A 20863-nucleotide genomic window follows, 5' to 3' on the forward strand; every position below is an offset into this window, starting at 1 on the left:
AATGTTCCAGGAGAATTTTTCAACCCAAATGGAATTCTACAATGCTGGAAACGGCCGCAGAGGGCGAACGCTGTTTTTAGATAGTTCTCGTATCTAAGGTGAGAAGTATTTACGCAGCCCCAAATTGTCAGAGGTTTCAATAATGTGTGGGACCAGATATGCATTTGTTATGGCTTCTTTATATCTATAGGTCCATGTGGTGACGTTTTCCATACAATTAGGACAGCTGCACTCCACAAACTATTGCTTCCCTCTCTTATACAAGCCACTATCTGTTGCTCAATGAATTCCTCTCATTCTGGTCGCAGACAAAAAAAAACCTATTTTTTTGGTTGGGAACGCTTTTATAGCACTACGTTTTGCCGCTCGGTTGCATAGAGCGAACATTTCAAGTCAGTAAGCCGAGTGCCATCGCTGAAGGTCAGAACTAGGTCAGGACTAGTTTCGGCAGTGTTTATAGTGACAACTGTTTTGTGCGATTGTCGTTTTTGCAAAGGCTGATTTTCGTGAGCGGCGTGCGGCGGTGAAATTCTGCTTTTTTCCCGAAAAAAGTGCAGTAAAACTCTCTCGAAATGTTAAAAACGGGGTACAAGGGCGGTGCTATTGGGAAAACACATGTGGCTGTGTAGCTCGGCCGTTTCAGAAATGGTGAAATGTTAGTTGATGACGAACCTCGTTCTGGTCATCCTTCTACGGTTCGAACACACGAAGATGTTCAAAATATTGTTACAGTCATCAATGAAGATCGGTGACGGACCACTGAAGAAACTGTGGAGCTGTCAGTAATTCAGTACAGGGATTTATGACAGAAGATTTGGGAATGAAAGGGTGGCTGCCAAATTTGTGCCACGACTGCTAATTGCTGAACAAAAACAAGGTTGCATGGAAGCAGCCTGTGCTTTGAAAGAATAGTCCCGAAATAGTCCAATTTAAAAAAAAAAAAAGATATCACGCGTGTCGAAACTCGGTGCTAGCTTACGATCCTGAATGAAAGCAACAATGACGCCAGCGGAAGACTTCAAGTTCGCCTCACCCAATGAAAGGAGGACAGCTGAAATAAAACAGTAAGACAATGCCGACTTGTTTTTTTCCATGTAACAGGAGTCGTCTGTTCAGAGTTTTTTCCGCAGTGTCAGAAATTTAACCATACTTCCCATTTGGAAGTTTTGGAAAGACTGTGTAACAGCATGCAGGAGAAGTGGCATAATTTGTGGCTGTCGGGTAACTGGTTTGTCCATCATGACAGTTCCCCTGCTCATAGAGCCCTGCCTGTGCAACAGTTCTTGACCAAAAACAGGGGCGATGGCAACGGCGGAGGTCTATAGCCCCCCCCCCCCCAATTGGAGTATCATATTACACTGGATAAATTGACTTCAGAAATCAGTGAATATATTACTTCATCACATTCAATCATTTTTTATAATTATGTATCAGTATAGGTTGCGGAAGAGCGGAAAATAGCTTGCTATCTAAGCCAATAAATATTATTTAACTTAAAATGGGCGTCTTATTATTTATTAATATACATTGGATGTATATTGATGTACAAGTACCACTTACTATAATCAAGAAAGCTAAATATACCTGTTATGTCTACCAATACTTAAATTGCTGACCCCAGACAAAAAATTCGAATTCACCGGACATCTGGGTCAAACAGTATTATTTTCTCGGGCACACACATTCTGTAGACACGTTTTTACCCTCTAGTTACAACGTTGTTCCCATAACTTAAAGTATACGTCACCTATGGTAAATTTTGGCATACTATGCTATCAGAAAGTCCAATACTAAGATCATGCAGTAACCATCTCTTACTCTGGGCAGGATTTCGATGCAGTGCCTAAAATCTATAATTGCTGAAACCAAAGACTTCACACCATATCTCCAACTCCACCTAAATTATACCGTGAAGGTCATAATCGCCTCTGACCCAGAGGCCTATGCTTACAACTGACATACGTGCCCCTGTGTCTAATAAAAACTAGTGCTTTCTACACTTCACTGTTCACACTACATTACAGGCTGCTTCTGCATCCATATTCATTACATCGAAATAAATTGGGGAATCCGCACCGGTGGTTGTGCTTTCCGTTTGCGTTTGACACCTGCTTGTTCGACTATTGTTTCTCATTACCATTCCTACAATAATGTTGGTGGAATCTAGCCATACCACATCTACTACGTTGAGGTTGGCGACATTGCCTCTACGCATGTCGTGTCATTTCACATCTGCAACACCTCACGTCAACGGAAAATACTCCATTATTTTCCTGTATTCCTGTTAGTACATCAACTTCTTCAAACTCCGAGGTTAATTGGATCGCAGAGTATAAATCAATTGCGGTAACCGTTCTCACCCTTCTAGAGATATCAAGACAGTAAGCCTCTCAAAAATGTGTCCCATATTTTCTTTTCTACTTCATGGAGTACGATTGTATTTGCCTTGTCATCATCCCCTAATTCACATGTCTGCACATTCACATTCCATATTCTGTTGGTAAAATTTTCGACCGGCTCATTATGCTTCTTTGACGTACAATTGCTTGCGAAAAATCTTCGTGCTGTTTTGCTTTTTATACCTTGGTAGCAGACCTTTTTCTAGTTCATCAAATGTCTGTGTTCCTCTGAGCCCCTCCGTAAATATGTCATATGTCTAGGCTTTTCCTACCAATCGTAGTATTGCCACCAGTGATAACTGATTCTGTAATGACACCCAGTATTAGCTGCTAACTCCAGGTCATCCAAAAAACACATTACGTTGTCAGTCAACTACCCAGAGAAGGGCATAACCAAACAGGCTGTGGCAGAATCTAATGAAGGAATAGGTTACTCCACCAATTTCAGCTCTTCCTCCCTGGCTGCAAGCCTTTTACCGAAGTCGGCATTATCTGCTTTCAAATTCAAGTTACAATGACCTCGTTGAAGAGGTCGCAAATAATGCTACTCTGTTTTACCACAGAACTGGGAAAGATCAGCCGGTTCTCCTGGTTGTACAAACGTGACCCTCAAATCCCTATGCATCTGTCATTTAGATTCCATGCCCCCTACACAAGAAACAGGAAGAAAAACCACAAAACACAATAGTCTGCTCACTCACCCCTGTGTATGACAAAACTGCATGCTGTGATTGTAAAGCCGTGCTGCGTCGAGTGTGCTGACTCCAGTTCTCAAACAAGGACCACAAATACGTCTTACACCATTATATAGCGACCTAGAGGGAGTGGGGCTGCTATGGTGTGAAGGTGGTGGAGTGGTGGTTGTAGTGGTCAGCGATGGCTAGGAAAACTACACTGCAATGTACAACTTTTTTTATTCGTCTTGGTTTAGAGTACTAGAGTACTGCGACACCCCAGTATTCGCCCTCTGCTGCGCCGTGATCCACCGATGGTGCCGATGACGTCGGAAGACCGTGATGGTGGGATGGTCAATTGGCGTCTGTGGTGGCACTATTTACCCCCTCAGCAGAATGTGCCTGAGCTAGCACTATGCGGCCCTGAGTGAGCGTGCAAGTGACATGAACGGCTGCTGGATCCCCTTGGGCTGCTGGGTTAGAAGCTTGCCCTGGTGTGGAGGGATGAAGGCAGTACCGATCTGGCTGAGACTGCTGCCCTCCAAGTGAGAAGTTTGGCGGTGCTGTGGCACTCGGGCGATGGTTCCCGATTGTGTCACCTAAACCTTCAGGGTGGACTTAAATCCTTGAGCCGACCTGGAGGACCTGCCCAGAATGACGCCAGTTTCTGGCTGGCCCCTAGAATGATTGAGAGTGATGTGGACCCGATGCCGTAAAAGACGCTGCCAGACTGGACATAATTGTGCCAGAAACAGGGAGCATTTAGAGCGATTAATAGTACCCTTGTTGTACCGTTACATTGCTTTCAGGACCTTGCAACGGTGTGGAAATATACCACAGGCTGGCACGTCGTAGCATGGGCTTTCTGCGACGGCGCCACGAATGGGCGGGCTAATCCTGCCGCCCTGAGGAGTACTAACTGGCTCGTTTGTGAAATTGCATAGCACCGCATCTATGGCTGCCCACTTGCCCCACAACTTGCTGCACTGTGGTTGCTTTAATTAAGTAACGCCGAAACTCTGGCGATGGCGTCAAAATCGTTATTGTCAGGAATTCGTTAGGAATTTCTTTCCCGTTATAATAAACGTACTCTTACGTGTTCTAGGGGTACTACTATCGATAGTGGTATGACATTATCAACTGCACCACTTAGACTTCGATGGTTCTCTGGAGTGTCACATTCGTGCGGTACATTAAGTGCCAAATAGGTCTTTGTTTCACAGAAAGAAGGAACTTTTTTTTAAAAAAATTTTCAGCATAAAATAGCGGAAGGAGTAACATACTTAGTGACTTCAAAAATCAAGATAAACGCTGTCGCCCTCTATGGCCATCGCGCAACAAGAGCGGCACACAGCCAGAAGTGTCCAGCAGGCACAGTCATGCTGTGGCAAGAATAACAGGTGCATCAGATTGTCAGACTGAAATGGCGCAGCAACTCAAGCGGACTCCAAAGTTGATGAATGTGGGACAGCAGTACGATTCTTGTTGGGAAAAAGCCTAAGCTGCCTACAAGTTAGCCGTGAAATACAGGCGGTCTATGGACCAAAGACGAAGCCGCCTGGTGCAATTTTGCACAGAGCAAACTTTAATCATAGCTAACAGTACATTTAAAAATCATGAGAGAAGGTTGTATACGTGGAAGAGACCTGGAGACACTGGTAGGTTTTAGATTGATTACATTATGGTTAGAGATTTAGGAACGAGATTTTAATCTGTAATACATTCCCAAGGGCAGATGTGGACACTGACCACAATTTATTGGTAATGAACTGCGGATTAAAATTGAAGAAGCTATAAAAAGGCAGAAACTGAAAGAGATGGGACCTGGATGAACTGAAAGAACCCGAGGTTGCAGAGGGTTTTAGAGGGAGCATTAGCGAACGATTCACGGAAGAAATGATGAGTGAGAAAGCCGACATCCTGGTCCTCATTCTGACTGGCTAAAAGACCTGTAAGTTAAAGTTATTCGTGCAGCGCATGTGGAGCTCGCGAAGGCGAGGAGTGGGCTGGCAGGCCTCATCGGATGATGTGGCCCTCTGGAGCGGACATTTCGGAAATCTAAAGTTATCGACCCTTCATGACCAACGAAATTACTTTCCCGCTGCGGGAAGCATGTAAAGCATTCCCGTGCGCGGGCATCGAATTCTGCTTAACCATTCCGGTGTTTTTCTCTGCGTGTGCGGATTAGCGAGGGTGGACGTGTTCGGTAAAAATCGTATCTGAACAGAGGGCGGAGACATTAGCTTACTGGCAGTGGTGTTGGATAAAAGTGTGGCATTTGGCTAGCTTTAATTCATACCACTGGTACTAATTTGTTTCCACGGAAATTTGTCTTGTGCTTCTTTTCCTATTGACTTTTAGTCGTATTGTTGTGATTATTGGCAGTAGTTGATAGTGACCAGTTGAATACATTGTATTGAACTACAATGACAGAAAAAATTATCAACACCAAGAAGGAGCTGTGCGACATAAACGTGGCAGGCGAGTTTCTACATCTGAAAGATGACGTCTATTAAAATTTGCTAGGAGCACCACCAGGGGATGCAAGTAAAGTTTGCTTTGAATACACGCTTTAACAACCGTGGGCAATGATTTTGAGATAGGACGTGATCAGCTGTCTAGAATGCCATTAGGGAAACTAGGCGCCGTTATCAACAACTCAATGAGTTTGAAAGAGGTCATGTAAGAGGGCTATGAGAATCTCGATATTCCTTCTGCGATGCTGCAAAAAGACTTGGTAGGAATGCAGTCACTCTACGTGATTGCAACATCAGCTGGGCCACAGTACTGCAATGAACTGTTACAAGTCGATTACTTAAAGGACAGATCTGTTAAGTGCATTCCACTGCTCTCAAACCACCACCATTTGCGACTTCAGTGGTATCAAATGAGAGCTCATTGGAGGGCAGGGTGGAAATCTCTTGCGTATTCTGATGAAAGTAGATTCTGTCTCCGTGCCAGTGATGGCTATTTTTGGTTAGGAGTAGGCCAGTTGAGGGTTTGCAGCCAACCGTCTGCGTGCTAGACACACTAGGCTCACACCTGCAGCTACGAACTGGAGAGCGATTTCGTATGACAGTAGGAGCCCTCTTGCTGTTATCCTATACACCACAGCTTCAGATCTGTTCGTCGATGTGGTGGTCCGACCAGTTGGTCTGCCAGTCACGCACAGCATCTCAGTGAGTGTTATCCAACGCGAAAACGCCCCACCCCCTCCCCCCTTCCTCCCACATAGTTCTGTTGTAACCCAACATGCTCAACATAATGTGTAAAAGTGGCCTTGGATCTATCTTCAGTCGAGCACATATGGGACATTATCTGATGATATCTCCAACGTCCTGCACAAATAGCGTTAACCGTACCTATATCGACTGACCAACTGCAACAGGCATGGGACTCTATCCAACAAATGGACATCCGGCTCCTGTCAAACACAACGCATGCTAATTTGCATGATTGCGTTCAACATTCTGGTGGCTACATCGGTTATTAATGTACCAGCATTTCACACTTGCTACGACTTATCTGGGGCTTATATTAACCTGTGACCCTAGAATGTTAATCACTTAAATATGTTACCTAGACAAAAGTACTCCCTACATTTCATTAATCTACATTAATTTTTTGCTGTTGTGATTTTTTTCTGTTCAGTGTTTTATCGCTGAATGTATTCCAGTGCAGTGGTCGGGTCACGGAATCTTACCTAGAAGTAGTTAGGCAGCTACAGAGCTTTTAGCTTTTGACACTTAGGAGTTCGTGAGGCTGATGATCCTAACTGAAACTGATTTTGAATGTGTAGCAGTACAGAGAATTACTGAGTCAGCCAATGAGCGTTTCCAATTAAATCCGTTGAACAGCACGCCGTATAATGTGCTTGGCGCGGCGCACTTCACCAAGAATACGCGTGTTCACGCCGCAGCCGCGAGTGTAATTGCGCACGAAGCTACGGAAGCTTCGAGGAGCGGACGAAAGGAACGTTTCAAAAGTGAAAAGTGGAGCAAAACATGTAATATATAGCCTCTTCGACGTAAAAGTTGAGTAGCAGTGCTGATAAGTTGCAATTATTCTTACAATATCGTAAACGAAAAAGAAATTGTTGAATGAGTTTCCTTCCATCATCGGAAAATACAACAGGGTGGTTTCACAAGTCTGGTAAATTTCCTCTAAAGAATGGAACATTTTTGTTGCCCCTACATGGTTGATAAACATGTTTATTCCAAGGATCGTTTAAGGAATTTCAACAATATAAAGCGTAAAGTTCGTGATTGACAGCCGTCTGCCGTTGAAATGGAGGAAACCGATTTTCGTGCGGTTATTAAACATTTACATTGGAAGGGTTGGACTACAGCACAAATCAAAGCAGAACTGGATGAAGTTCACGCAGACTCTGCATCATCCTGGAAAGTGGTGGGTCAAGTACCCAAGACGAAGTGCGCTCCCGCCGTCCAGTTGAGGTCACCACAAAGGAAACGGTTGACAAAATCCACGATACGGAAATGCGAGACCGCGGAATAAAAATTCGTGAAACTGCTGAGACTATAGGCATCTCACCTGAGCGAGAGTGTAACATCCTTCATGAATAATTTTCTATGTAGGGTCTGTGCGCGAGGTGGTTGCCGCGATTGTTCAAAGTGGAGCAAAAGTGAGTCTGGTACAACGTTTCAGCACATTGCACCAGAGTCCAAATGGTAGTCAAAGCAATGGGCATATGTCGGTGACAGTTCATCGAAGAAAGCAAAGACCATTTTGTCAGCTGATGAGGTGATGGCGCTGTTTCTTGCGATTCCGAAGAAATAATCCTCATAGATTACTTGGCAAAAGGGAGAACCATAACCGGATCCTATAGTGCTTCATTGTTGTAGTTAGGTAGTTAATTAGTTAGTTGGTTGCGTGTTCCATTGATCAATCGCACGCTACGGAAGCCGTTATGATGTAGAAAGTGTCAAGTGCACAAGAAATGCACATGTGATACAACATTTTTTAATATATATATATATTACAGTACAGTGTTAAAGATTAATATTTATATTATTTACCCCATTCCCTTAAATGGCACAACATGCATATTCTATATTAATAGATTTATTTATTCCTATTAAAGAATTCATCTATGGTATAGAAGGAGTTGTCAAGGGGATATGATTTCAATTTATTTTGGAGGCTATTACTGCATTCTGTCAGACATTTTATTTCGTCATGTAATTTGTCAAAAATTTTTATAGCAGCATATTTTGCCCCTTTCTGGGCCAAAGATAGGTTGAGTAAAGGATAGTGTAAGTCTCTCTTTTTTCTGGTATTATAATCATGAATGTTTCTGTTGTTTTTAAACTGGTCCATGTTGTTGATAACAAATTTCATTAGTGAACAAATGTACTGTGAGGCTGTTGTAAGTATTCCCAATCTTTTAAAAATATGCCTGCAAGATGTTCGACTATGAAACCCACACATTATTCTAACCACTTTCTTTTGAGCAGTGAATACTTTTTGTGTAAGTGTTGAGTTACCCCAAAATATTATCCTGTATTATATCAGAGAGTAAAAGTATGCAAAGTATGTTAGCTTACTAATTTATATATCGTCAAAATTGGAAATTATTTTTATTGCGAAAGTTTCTGAACCTAATCGCTTTAGAAGATCGAAAATATGAATTTTCCAATTAAGATTCTCATCTATATGTACACCCAAAAACTTAATGTTCTCTACCCGGTCTACTGACTTCTGTTGGTGTGTTATATTTATTGTAGGAACTGTATTTTCTCCAGCATAAAATTGGATGTACTGTGTTTTTCCGAAGTTTAGAGCAAGCCCATTTGCAGAAAACGAATTAATGACTTTTCCAAAGACCTTATTTGTATCGTTTTCAATTGGAGTTTCTTTTACTGGATTAATAATGATGCTTTTATCATCAGCAAACAGTGTCAGTTCAGCTTCTTGTTTCAGATAAGAAGGGAGGTCGTTCACATATATCAAGAATAGAAAGGGACCCATTATTGAACCCTGTATAACAACTAATGTAATTTTACCCCAGTTAGATGAAGTGGCAAACTTATTTAAATCACGTGACCCATATAAAGAAACATTTTGTTTCCTGTTCTGTAGGTACGACTTAAACCATTCATATGCTATCCCATTTATGTCATAGAATTGTAATTTCTGTAACATAATGTCGTGGTTCACACAGTCAAATGCTTTGGACAAGTCACCGAAGATTCCTATTGGTGACATTTTACTATGTAAAGACTCTATTATGTGGACAGTGAAATTGGATATTTCTGTCTCAGTGGAACAGCAATTTTGAAATCCGAACTGTGATTCCATTACTGTTAAGATGGCCAACCACTCTTCAGTTCATTATTTTCTTGAAGATGTTTCAGAATGGCGTAAGCAAGGATACTGTCCAATAATTATTGACATATGCGGTGTCCCTCTTTTTGTAGAGAGGCCTGACAATGGTATGTTTAACTTGTCTGGGAGAATACCTTGAGTTAGTTATGCATTACATATGTGACTCAGAACATCAGCTGTTGTTTTAATATCTTATTAGAGATGTCATCTACTACAACAGAACATTTATTTTTCAAAGATTTAATAATTTTACTTATTTCACAAGAGGTTGTCAGGTGAAACATAAACTGACAAAAATTTTTCAAAACTGACTCTTCCATGTACTGCCTGGCTTTTTCTTTTGAACTATTCTCACCAATTTTTTCTCCTACACTTAAGAAATGGTTGTTAAATACGTTAGCTACTTGTGTACTGTTGGTTATGATGGTCTCATTCTCTTTAATAGTAATGCTGGAGTTGTTAATTTCTTCTCTATCATACGTATTTCTTGATTTCCTTACAACTTTTCTCAGTGTGTTAAAATAATTTTTGTAGCGTAATACAACTTCTGGATCTTTACTAGTTCTTGCTGTCTCATACAGCTTTCTTTTTCTTTCTGAAGGCTCTTTAATACCTGTAGTAACCCAAGGTTTCTTTGAAAAGTGAGTGGTGTTGCATTTAGTAATTTTCTTTGCGAAACAATGTTAAAAAAGGGATATAAGTTTATCAAGAAGTATGCTACATTTATTATTAGCATTTGGCTCATTATATACACTTCCCCAATTAAGATTTCTTAAACTTTCTCTGAAGTGCTCTGTAGATAATAGGCTGAGCATCCTCACACTTTTACTGAATGGTTTCTGAACTGTAAATCCTGTTAGATTTTGTAAGTTAATCAGTTGTGCATCATGGTCTGACAATCGATTTACCACAGGGAAAGCATGTGTTCGTTTTACATTCTCTTTCTGTACAAATAAATTATCTGTTACAGTGCTACTGTCTTGAGCTATACGTGTAGGTAAATTGACCACTAAGTTATATGTTGTTAATAACACTTCTAGTTCACTTTTCCTATCAGAATTACTTAAAAAGTTTGAAACTTGCGTTGGCTGAAAACAGACCAAGGGTGGCACCAAAAAAGTGCTCGTTCACCAGGATGCTGCACTATCCCACACACCAGCAATAATGATGGCAAGAGTACATGAAATGAGATCTGAAGTGGTTCCTCATCCACCCTATTCACCAGACATAGCCCGAAGTGACTTATTCCTATTCCTTAACTTGAAACTTTGGTGCGGTGGTAAGAGATTTTCATCAGAAGAGGAACTGATAGCCATAGTCAACGAGTATTTTACAGATTTCGACATAACTTTTTTTTTGAAGTGGGATGAAAGAGCCGGAAGATCGCTGGACCAAGTGTATATACTTTAAAGGAGTCCGTGTCGAGAAATAAGGTGATGTGCTTACGAAACAAACATTTTTCCTTGCTTTTTTTACGATACTTATCAAACCACAGTCGTACATCTTAATATTGCGATTTGAGAGTGCATGTTTGGTAGCTGTAGTATCACGGTACGTGACATCCCACTATCTGTTTGAAAGGTGCGTTGTCCGATTCGCGCATCGTCGGTGGGAAAAAGGTGAAGCCCGGCGAAATCCCGTACCAGGCGCTTATGGTGTCTGACTACTCATCGATTTGCGGTGCATCGCTCATCTCCAAGTCCGCCGTCCTCACTGCGGGACACTGCGTCAAAGAGTAAGTTGGCGCAATACATTTTTCATTACTCTACATTAATTTTTGGTGTTAATGAAAAATCGCGGGAGTTGGTCACAGTTTGAGTCGTCAACTATTACTCTGTTCCAGCAGCAGCAAAAGTGTTCTTTTAAGGTCTAGACTCTCTGAGTATTCTAGGATAAGTGGTCGTAGACTTTAAGTATCAAATTCTCAACTTGAAACTTGCACTTCCCCCTAGCATGACGGATAACATTGTGTACCACGTGTTCTGAATACCCTTCAGACAAGATGTTGACATTATCTTGAGAAGATAACTGAATTATTTTTGCCAAAATTAACATTAGGGTCTTCGGCAGAGAAGGCTATATGTTTGTGAAATCCAAATCCCGCGCTTTGAGTCTATTTATTATATTACTATAAATATCGATCGCTTTTTCATCCGGGTTCTCATAAAAATCAAACAGGCAGATGCCGATTCCACTCTTTGCAGAGTAAAAACTGACAATTATTGGAAATAATTATATATATATATATATAATTTGGCGGATCTCTCGAAATGCTGTAAAACACGCATGGCCTTAGTTTTTCCACGCTATCTTAGATTGATGTTGGAGCCAGAAATTTGAAAATGAAAGAGGACGTCTTAGTTCTACCGAGCGATATTTTTGACGCGATTTGGGAATCATTAAATATCACGGGCCATAAGGTTGAATCGCAGTCAATAGAACTGTACGACAAGTTACGGTCTACGCCATGGTAAACTTTGGACAACTCTGAAGCTGTCACTTTTTCCTCGTCTGTCGTGAATACATCGCACTTTAAAAACTGCTGCAAAGTCTGAGTATTCTTTCGAGATCTTTCACCCTGTTGGTGTTCCGGGACGCTATGATGCCGTTTTACATCATTCAAACCTCCGTCTGGTATCATAAATGATTTCATACCCATGTTGCAAGAAGCTTTATGCGCATTCGTATCAGCGTTTTTCAAAAAAGGATACGAATTATTCCATTCATCCCGGTAGGAACACTTCACTTTACAGTTTTTGTAGTTTACTTTTTCACTGTCTTTTTCTGAATCAGAAATGACTCAAATCCAAAGGAACTGTTCAGTAATAGTAATTGCAAAGTGCACAATAACACACTAAACGCTATTTATTTTATGAATCGCATAAAAACACCGAACCTCTGTGATAAGTAGTGTGTACTAACTGCACGGCGCCGTCGTAACGCGAGACACTGGTGCAGCGAGGGGAGGGGGGGGGGGGGGGGGAGGGCGGCTAGTGACCGAACGCGTGCGACACTCACTCGTCTCCTTCCAGGGGCGGCGTGGGTGTGAGCGGCTGCTGTCATTGTCCACACGCCCGACACCGTTGCATGTACGCAACGCGCCCCATGTACTTCCCTTGAATGCGATTTCTTTCTAACCTAGGCCAGGTTTACCATAAAGCGGGACAATTAGCGTCCCGCAGACACACGTTGCGGGACACATTATTTGAGCACTACCTTGTACCTTTAATGACTTTACCTTTAGCGTGTGCGGTGCACGATGCTGTAAAATGTGTTCATATTCTTTAACATTTGCTACTTTCTTAAGCGCAACAGTGTTACCACGCCCTAACCACGAAAAACATGATACTCCCCGCCTCCTTTTATGCTCGAGACGTCTAGTGGTCAGTTCCGGATTTCATAGGATGACCGAAAGTTTTTGACCAGGTAGCGAAGGTTTGCCAAGACAGTTTCATTTATTATCTGACATAAACTGTCAATGTGTCAACAAATACTAGCCCTCTCTTATGCCTCATTGTGTAGCCTCTGTGTGGTGTGCGTACTGTAAGACCTTCGGTACACACACCATCAGATTATTTGACTTGTCACCCTAACGAAGTAGGCGAGTGTCAGCAATACATCTCGTGGTCTTATCGTGGCGTGTTTATCTTCTGCCGTTAGGTCAGACGATAGAAATGCCACTTGCACGCTTAGAGTAGCAGATTGACGGTGACCAACTTTAAACAGAACTTGACTAATTTTCACACACGTTTATTAAAGTAATAAAAAGCATAAAAATAACTTAACTTGGTTCTGGATGCTATTTACAATTGACAATCGGAAGTTCCTTTGGTCTTGGTGCGTTAATCTTATTCTCACATATCTCTGATACTTGACAAAGTGTCTATACATTTCTCTTCATGGCTATGTACAGGAATATGATAATCTTATTAGGCGCAGTCTGAAACTTGACTACAGACTAATGCAGACAGACTAATCGGAGGTCTGTACACTCGTTATAATAGCTCGCGAATTCAGGTATCACTACGCGAGTGTGATCCGCGAGGAGAAAAGGTTCTACGTTAGCAGCAATCTCATTGGCTGCGTGACATATTAATACGCGGATCGGCGGAAGCAGAATTTGGTCCGTCTCTAAGACAGCGCCATCTTGTAGTGCGGAGACGGACGAGCGCTGCGCCTGCGCTGTTGTGCTTAGCGGGGCGCGCTCTATTGGGAAAGTTGTGTACCCGCTGACTACGCGGAACTATGTACACAACACTCTGCAAAGTATTCTCCGTCCTAACAGGCCTTGAAATGTCCAACGGTACCGACCGTTCGCCGTGTTATCCTCAGACCACTGGCGTCACTGGATGTGGAAATGGAGGGGCATGTGGTCAGCACATCCCACTCCCGGTTGTAAGTCAGTTTACGAGACTGTACATGCTACTTCTCAATCAAGTAGCCCCTCAGTTTGCCTCACAAGGGCTTAGTGCACCCCACTGGCCAACAGCACTCAGCAGACTGGATGGTAACCAATCCCAGTGCTAGCCCAGCCCCATAGCGCTTAACTTTGGTGATTTGACGGGAACCGGTTTTATCACTGCGGCGAGGCCGTTGGCTCTGCTAAGTATCAGTAATGTTCAAAAGATTATTACACTGTGATTTGCCAGTAGGAGAACTGCCTTGCCATGCGACTGACCTCAGAGCAGTATTAACAACTATTATCATTATGACCAGTGCCATCATGCAACATTTCTGATTGGCTGTGTCGTTGTCGCCATTGTACTGAAAGAACAGTGTGCCATCACGACCGCATGTAGTGTGACTTTTCTTATTTTGCCAAGCGATAAATCGTAACAACATTGTATTATCCGTAATATCGTGATGATGGTTTTGCAGGTAAACTTCTATCCATTATCCTAATGAGGAAGACACAGTTAAGTGAGACTTTTTAGAAAGAAAAGTTTTGCACAGAATAGAACCACAAAATCCAACAATGGTATTGATGTATGAAGACATGCGTTAAAGTCTCACATATTTAATGGAAAGTTAATTATTATTCAGCTTGAGACAGTGTAGTGGAACCAGCAACCATCGGTATGCATCTATGAGAAATTTTAATGAGCTCCAGAAATTATAGTGATGATGCCGATATTCTTCCTGTATACAGCTATGCAAATGGCAACCATCACTCAGACTAACATCTGTCGTCGTTAACCCAGGCCATACGGCACTTAAACGCTGGTAATTTCAGCAGGAGTCTAAGAGAGGAGATCCTAGCGAGGCAATGACTCCTGGTGGCGCCATCAGCTGATGCGACACAGATTCCACGAGTGATGTGCGGTCCAAGCGCCTCGTGCCAGACCCTGCTTTGACGAAGGCGGCTTTTATTATTTCAGTTCCATCACCCCGTCCCTCTGAGAGAAACAATGATTGTATGCTTTTTACACGACTCCTTTCCTACAACAAAGCAATCGCACTTCATTCGTTTCTTACAAAACTTAAGTATGTTAAATTTTTATACGGGGTATTCAAAAAGTCTCTCCGCAGTGCCGTATGATTGTTAGCCGCGCGTGCCGTATGACTCTTCGCCTGCCTGGGTTACTTCCCTTCAAGTGGACTCTCGCAACATTCCACTGTTCCGTTTATCTCAGCCAGCGTCAGTAGTATCGTTCGTGTGTGTCGTTACGTGTTGACGTGAACGTTTAATTTTAGTTCCTTTGTTAGTTTGTCTCGTTTTTGTCACTGTTAAAATGCTAACTACTGAAGAACGTGTGTTTTTAGTCGAACAAGTGTTCAAAGCTGGCGGTAAATACACATTTCTGTTCGTCAAACATTTAACTCAGTTGTCCTGGAGACAACACTCCCACACCGCGATACTGTGCGAGATTTGATTAACAAATTTCGAACTACGGGTTCAGTGACAGATGCACCAAGGAGTGGTCGTCCTAACGTTTTGTCTGAGGACAAACTACTCGAGATTTCCGATAAAATGTCCGTGAGTCCGAACAAGTCGTTAAGAAAGTGTCGGAACGGCCCACACAACTGTAAGGAAAATATTGGAACTTTTCCCATACAAAGTGTCAGTCTACATCTACATCTACATCTACATTTATACTCCGAAAGCCACCCAACGGTGTGTGGCGGAGGGCACTTTACGTGCCACTGTCATTACCTCCCTTTCCTTTTCCAGTCGCGTATGGTTCGCGGGAAGAACGACTGTCTGAAAGCCTCCTTGCGCGCTCTAATCTCTCTAATTTTACATTCGTGATCTCCTCGGGAGGTATAAATAGGGGGAAGCAATATATTCGATACCTCATCCAGAAACGCACCCTCTCGAAACCTGGCGAGCAAGCTACACCGCGATGCAGAGCGCCTCTCTTGCAGAGTCTGCCACTTGAGTTTGTTAAACATCTCCGTAACGCTATCACGGTTACCAAATAACCCTGTGATGAAACGCGCCGCTCTTCTTTGGATCTTCTCTATCTCCTCCGTCAACCCGATCTGGTACGGATCCCACACTGATGAGCAATACTCAAGTATAGGTAGAACGAGTGTTTTGTAAGCCACCTCCGTTGTTGATGGACTACATTTTCTAAGGACTCTCCCAATGAATCTCAACCTGGTACCCTCCTTACCAACAATTAATTTTATATGATCATTCCACTTCAAATCGTTCCGCACTCATACTCCCAGCTATTTTACAGAAGTGTTTGTTCCGCTATCATATAATCATACAATAAAGGATCCTTCTTTCTATGTATTCGCAATACATTACATTTGTCTATGTTAAGGGTCAGTTGCCACTCCCCGCACCAAATGCCTATCCACTGCAAATCTTCCTGCATTTCGCTACAATTTTCTAATGCTGCAACTTCTCTGTATAGTACAGCATCATCCGCGAAAAACCGCATGGAACTTCCGACAATATCTGCTAGGTCATTTATATATATTGTGAAAAGCAATGGTCTCATAACACTCCCCTGTGGCATGCCAGAGGTTGCTTTAACGTCTGTAGACGTTTCTCAATTGATAACAACATGCTGTGTTCTGTTTGCTAAAAACTCGTCAATCCAGCCACACAGCTGGTCTGATATTCCGTAGGCTCTTACTTTGTTTATCAGGCGACATTGCGGAACTGTATCGAACGCCTTCCGGAAGTCAAGAACAATAGCATCTACCTGGGAGCCTGTATCTAATATTTTCTGGGTCTCATGAACAAATAAAGCGAGTTGGGTCTCACACGATCGCTGTTTCCGGAATCCATGTTGATTCCTACATAGTAGATTCTGGGTTTCCAAAAACGACATGATACTCGAGCAAAAAACATGTGCAAGAACTGAAAAATACTCATCATAGCAAGAGCCTGCATTATTGTCAATGGTTCAAAAATTTCGTTCAGCAAAATATGAGGGATATTCTTAATGAAACGTTTTTCACTGATGAGGCGTTGTTTCATTTATCCGGGTACATGAACTCGCAAAATTCTCGTATGTGGAGTACTGCAAATCTATTGTGTATTCAAGAGGAACCACTTGATTCTGTGAAAATAGGACATTGGATTGCAATTTCTAGACGTCGGATTGTGGGTCCCATATTTTTCAACGAAAAATACTGCGGTGATATTATGTACCGATTCATAGGAGAACGTTTGTTAAGTGAAATACGGAGCGGTTATTTTCAGCAAGATGGTGCAACCGCGCATACAGCTCGCGTTTCAATGTCAATGCTTGCTGATGTTTTTGGTGATCGCATAATTTCACAGGGACTTTGGCCTCCACGATCGCCTGACCTAACACCACCTGACTTTTTCTTCTGGGGTGCAGCGAAAGCAACTCTCTAAAATAACCGTCCAAAATCTATCGATGAATTGAAAATCGCAATATCCACTTTCACTGCTTCTGTTACAGAAGAAATGTTACAGCTTGTGTTTGGAAACATGATTAGATGAATTGAATTGTGTATTCAACAACAGGGGGACACTTTCAACATTTAATGTGAAAATCTGTAAGTAAAAATGAATATTAAATAAATTTATAACTTGTATTTCACTGAGATTTATTTCGTTATATTCACTGCAGCATACGGCACGAGTGACTAACAGTCATACGGAAGTGCAGAGATGCTTTTTGAACACCGCTTATAAACAAATCATTATAACATTATCTGTATGTATTCAACAATATATTAAATGTTTAACATAAATACAAAGTGTTTGGTTTTTGAATGGGTCTCTGTGGTGTGCATACTGTAAGACCTTCGGTACACACACCATCAGATTATTTGACTTGTCTCTCTAACGAAGTAGGCGAGAGTCAGCAATATGTCTCATGGTCTTATCATGGCGTGTTTATCTTCTGCCATTAGGTCAGACGATAGTAATGCCACTTGCACGCTTAGAGTAGCAGATTGACAGTGACCAACTTTAAACAGATCTTGATTAATTTTCACAAACATTTATTAAAATAATAACAAGCATAAAAATTACTTAACTTGGTTCTGGAAGCTATTTACAATTGACAATCGGAAGTTCCTTTGGTATTGGTACGTTAATCTTATTCTCACATATATCTCTGATACTTGACAAAAGTGTCTATACATTTATCTTCATGGCTATGTACAGGAATATGGTAATATTATTAGGCGCAGACTGAAACTTGACTATAGACTGGTACAGACTGTTGCAGACAAATGCAGACTGATGCACACTGGTGATCAGAGGTCAGTACACTCGTTATAATACCTCGCACGTTCATGTGTCACTGCACTAGTGTGATCCGCGAGGAGAAAAGGTTCTACGTTAGCAGCAATCTCATTGGCTGCGTTACATATTAATACGCGGATCGGCGGAAGCAGAGTTTGGTCCGTCTCTATGGCAGTGCCATCTCGTAGTGCGGAGATGGACGAGCGCTGTGCCTGCGCTGTTGTGCTTAGCAGGGCGCGCTCTAGTGGGAAAGTTGTATACGCTCTGACTACGCGGAACTATGTACACAACAGTCTCTTACATTCTGCATTAGCCGTATGTTTCGTCTTTGGTTGAGCGAAGCCAGTCACTCTGCAGTGGGTGGACAGAAGTACGGGAACACCAAAAACAGAACACATTACCATGCCTAATATGGCCTAGCAACTCCGTTGCCATTAAAAACAGCTTCCACTCGTTTGGGAATGAATAAATACAGGTACTGCAGGGTTTTCAAGATTATCGTATGCTATTCTTCATGCAAAATAGTGGAAAATTCAGATAATGATGATGGATGTGGGTACCGGTCACGAACCCTTTTCTCGAAAGGGGACCACATAGTCTCAATAATTTAGAGATGTGTTCCCTGTAGTCGCCAGGGAAGATGCAATTTTCATTCTCGTGATCAAAAAGCTAGGCCTGAGCGATACGAACTGTGTGGATAGCGGCCCTGTCGTCTTGCAACACAGAATCAGCATTGCGCAAGAAATATTGTATCACGGAATGGACGTCATCAGCCAAAACAGTAACATCGTATTTGTTTGTTATGAGACCTAGAAGAGTAACCGCGTGACTTATGGAATGTCACGATACATCTGCCCAAGTTATCACAGAACGCCCATCATATTTCAGTCCTCGGGTGCAAACTCGGCCAGAAGTTGGGGACAGGGTGAAACAAGACTCGGTAGGCCAGGTTTTCTGGCTTCGGCATCGCGTTTCCCTGTTACAGGCATTTGCAACACTGTTGATTGGTTTTGTAGGTTCCCCTTGACCTCCATTTCCCTGCTTGTGGAACGCCCTTCCTGTTGTTTTGGTGTTGACAGGGTTCGTGAGTGCGACATGCGATTCTGAAACGATTTTTACAGCTGTCGTCCCCTTATTTTTCGTCACAGTCCTCTTCTACGACTATCAACCACCATCACTCAAACCAAACTTTCTTTCGCTTTGTGAATTAGTGGATTATGTTTTTCCGCTTACCCTGTGTGCGATATAAATCTTAGACACCGTGCTTCTTGAAACACTAAACGCTTCGCCTACCTCGCTTAGGAGGGAATTTAAGGAGATGGGACCTGGATAAACTGACTAAACCAGAGGTTGTACAGAGTTTTAGGGAGAGCATAAGGGAACAATTGACAGGAATGGGGGAAAGAAATACAGTAGAAGAAGAATGGGTAGCTATGAGGAATGAAGTAGTGAAGGCAGCAGAGGATCAAGTAGGTAAAAAGACGAGGGCTAGTAGAAATCCTTGGGTAACAGAAGAAATATTGAATTTAATTGATGAAACGAGAAAATACACTCCTGGAAATTGAAATAAGAACACCGTGAATTCATTGTCCCAGGAAGGGGAAACTTTATTGACACATTCCTGGGGTCAGATACATCACATGATCACACTGACAGAACCACAGGCACATAGACACAGGCAACAGAGCATGCACAATGTCGGCACTAGTACAGTGTATATCCACCTTTCGCAGCAATGCAGGCTGCTATTCTCCCACGGAGACGATCGTCGAGATGCTGGATATAGTCCTGTGGAACGGCTTGCCATGCCATTTCCACCTGGCGCCTCAGTTGGACCAGCGTTCGTGCTGGACGTGCAGACCGCGTGAGACGACGCTTCATCCAGTCCCAAACATGCTCAATGGGGGACAGATCCGGAGATCTTGCTGGCCAGGGTAGTTGACTTACACCTTCTAGAGCACGTTGAGTGGCACGGGATACATGCGGACGTGCATTGTCCTGTTAGAACAGCAAGTTCCCTTGCCGGTCTAGGAATGGTAGAACGATGGGTTCGATGACGGTTTGGATGTACCGTGCACTATTCAGTGTCCCCTCGACGATCACCAGTGGTGTACGGCCAGTGTAGGAGATCGCTCCCCACACCATGATGCCGGGTGTTGGCCCTGTGTGCCTCGGTCGTATGCAGTCCTGATTGTGGCGCTCACCTGCACGGCGCCAAACACGCATACGACCATCATTGGCACCAAGGCAGAAGCGACTCTCATCGCTGAAGACGACACGTCTCCATTCGTCCCTCCATTCACGCCTGTCGCGACACCACTGGAGGCGGGCTGCACGATGTTGGGGCGTGAGCGGAAGACGGCCTAACGGTGTGCGGGACCGTAGCCCAGCTTCATGGAGACGGTTGCGAATGGTCCTCGCCGATACCCCAGGAGCAACAGTGTCCCTAATTTGCTGGGAAGTGGCGGTGCGGTCCCCTACGGCACTGCGTAGGATCCTACGGTCTTGGCGTGCATCCGTGCGTCGCTGCGGTCCGGTCCCAGGTCGACGGGCACGTGCACCTTCCGCCGACCACTGGCGACAACATCGATGTACTGTGGAGACCTCACGCCCCACGTGTTGAGCAATTCGGCGGTGCGTCCACCCGGCCTCCCGCATGCCCACTATACGCCCTCGTTCAAAGTACGTCAACTGCACGTACGGTTCACGTCCACGCTGTCGCGGCATGCTACCAGTGTTAAAGACTGCGATGGAGCTCCGTA

General features: G+C 43.1%; 1 protein-coding gene across 1 annotated transcript in view; it reads left to right on the forward strand.

Annotated features, from left to right (window-relative positions):
• LOC126419432 (brachyurin-like) overlaps nucleotides 1-20863 on the forward strand; it is a 154273-nt gene that overhangs the window by 19348 nt on the left and 114062 nt on the right. Inside the window, exon 2 of the mRNA XM_050086621.1 lies at nucleotides 11000-11153. Coding sequence (XP_049942578.1) covers nucleotides 11000-11153 — 154 coding nt within the window. The remainder of the gene's footprint in view (nucleotides 1-10999; nucleotides 11154-20863) is intronic.

This window comes from Schistocerca serialis, chromosome 9, assembly GCF_023864345.2.
Source record: "Schistocerca serialis cubense isolate TAMUIC-IGC-003099 chromosome 9, iqSchSeri2.2, whole genome shotgun sequence".
Classification (NCBI taxonomy): domain Eukaryota; kingdom Metazoa; phylum Arthropoda; class Insecta; order Orthoptera; family Acrididae; genus Schistocerca; species Schistocerca serialis.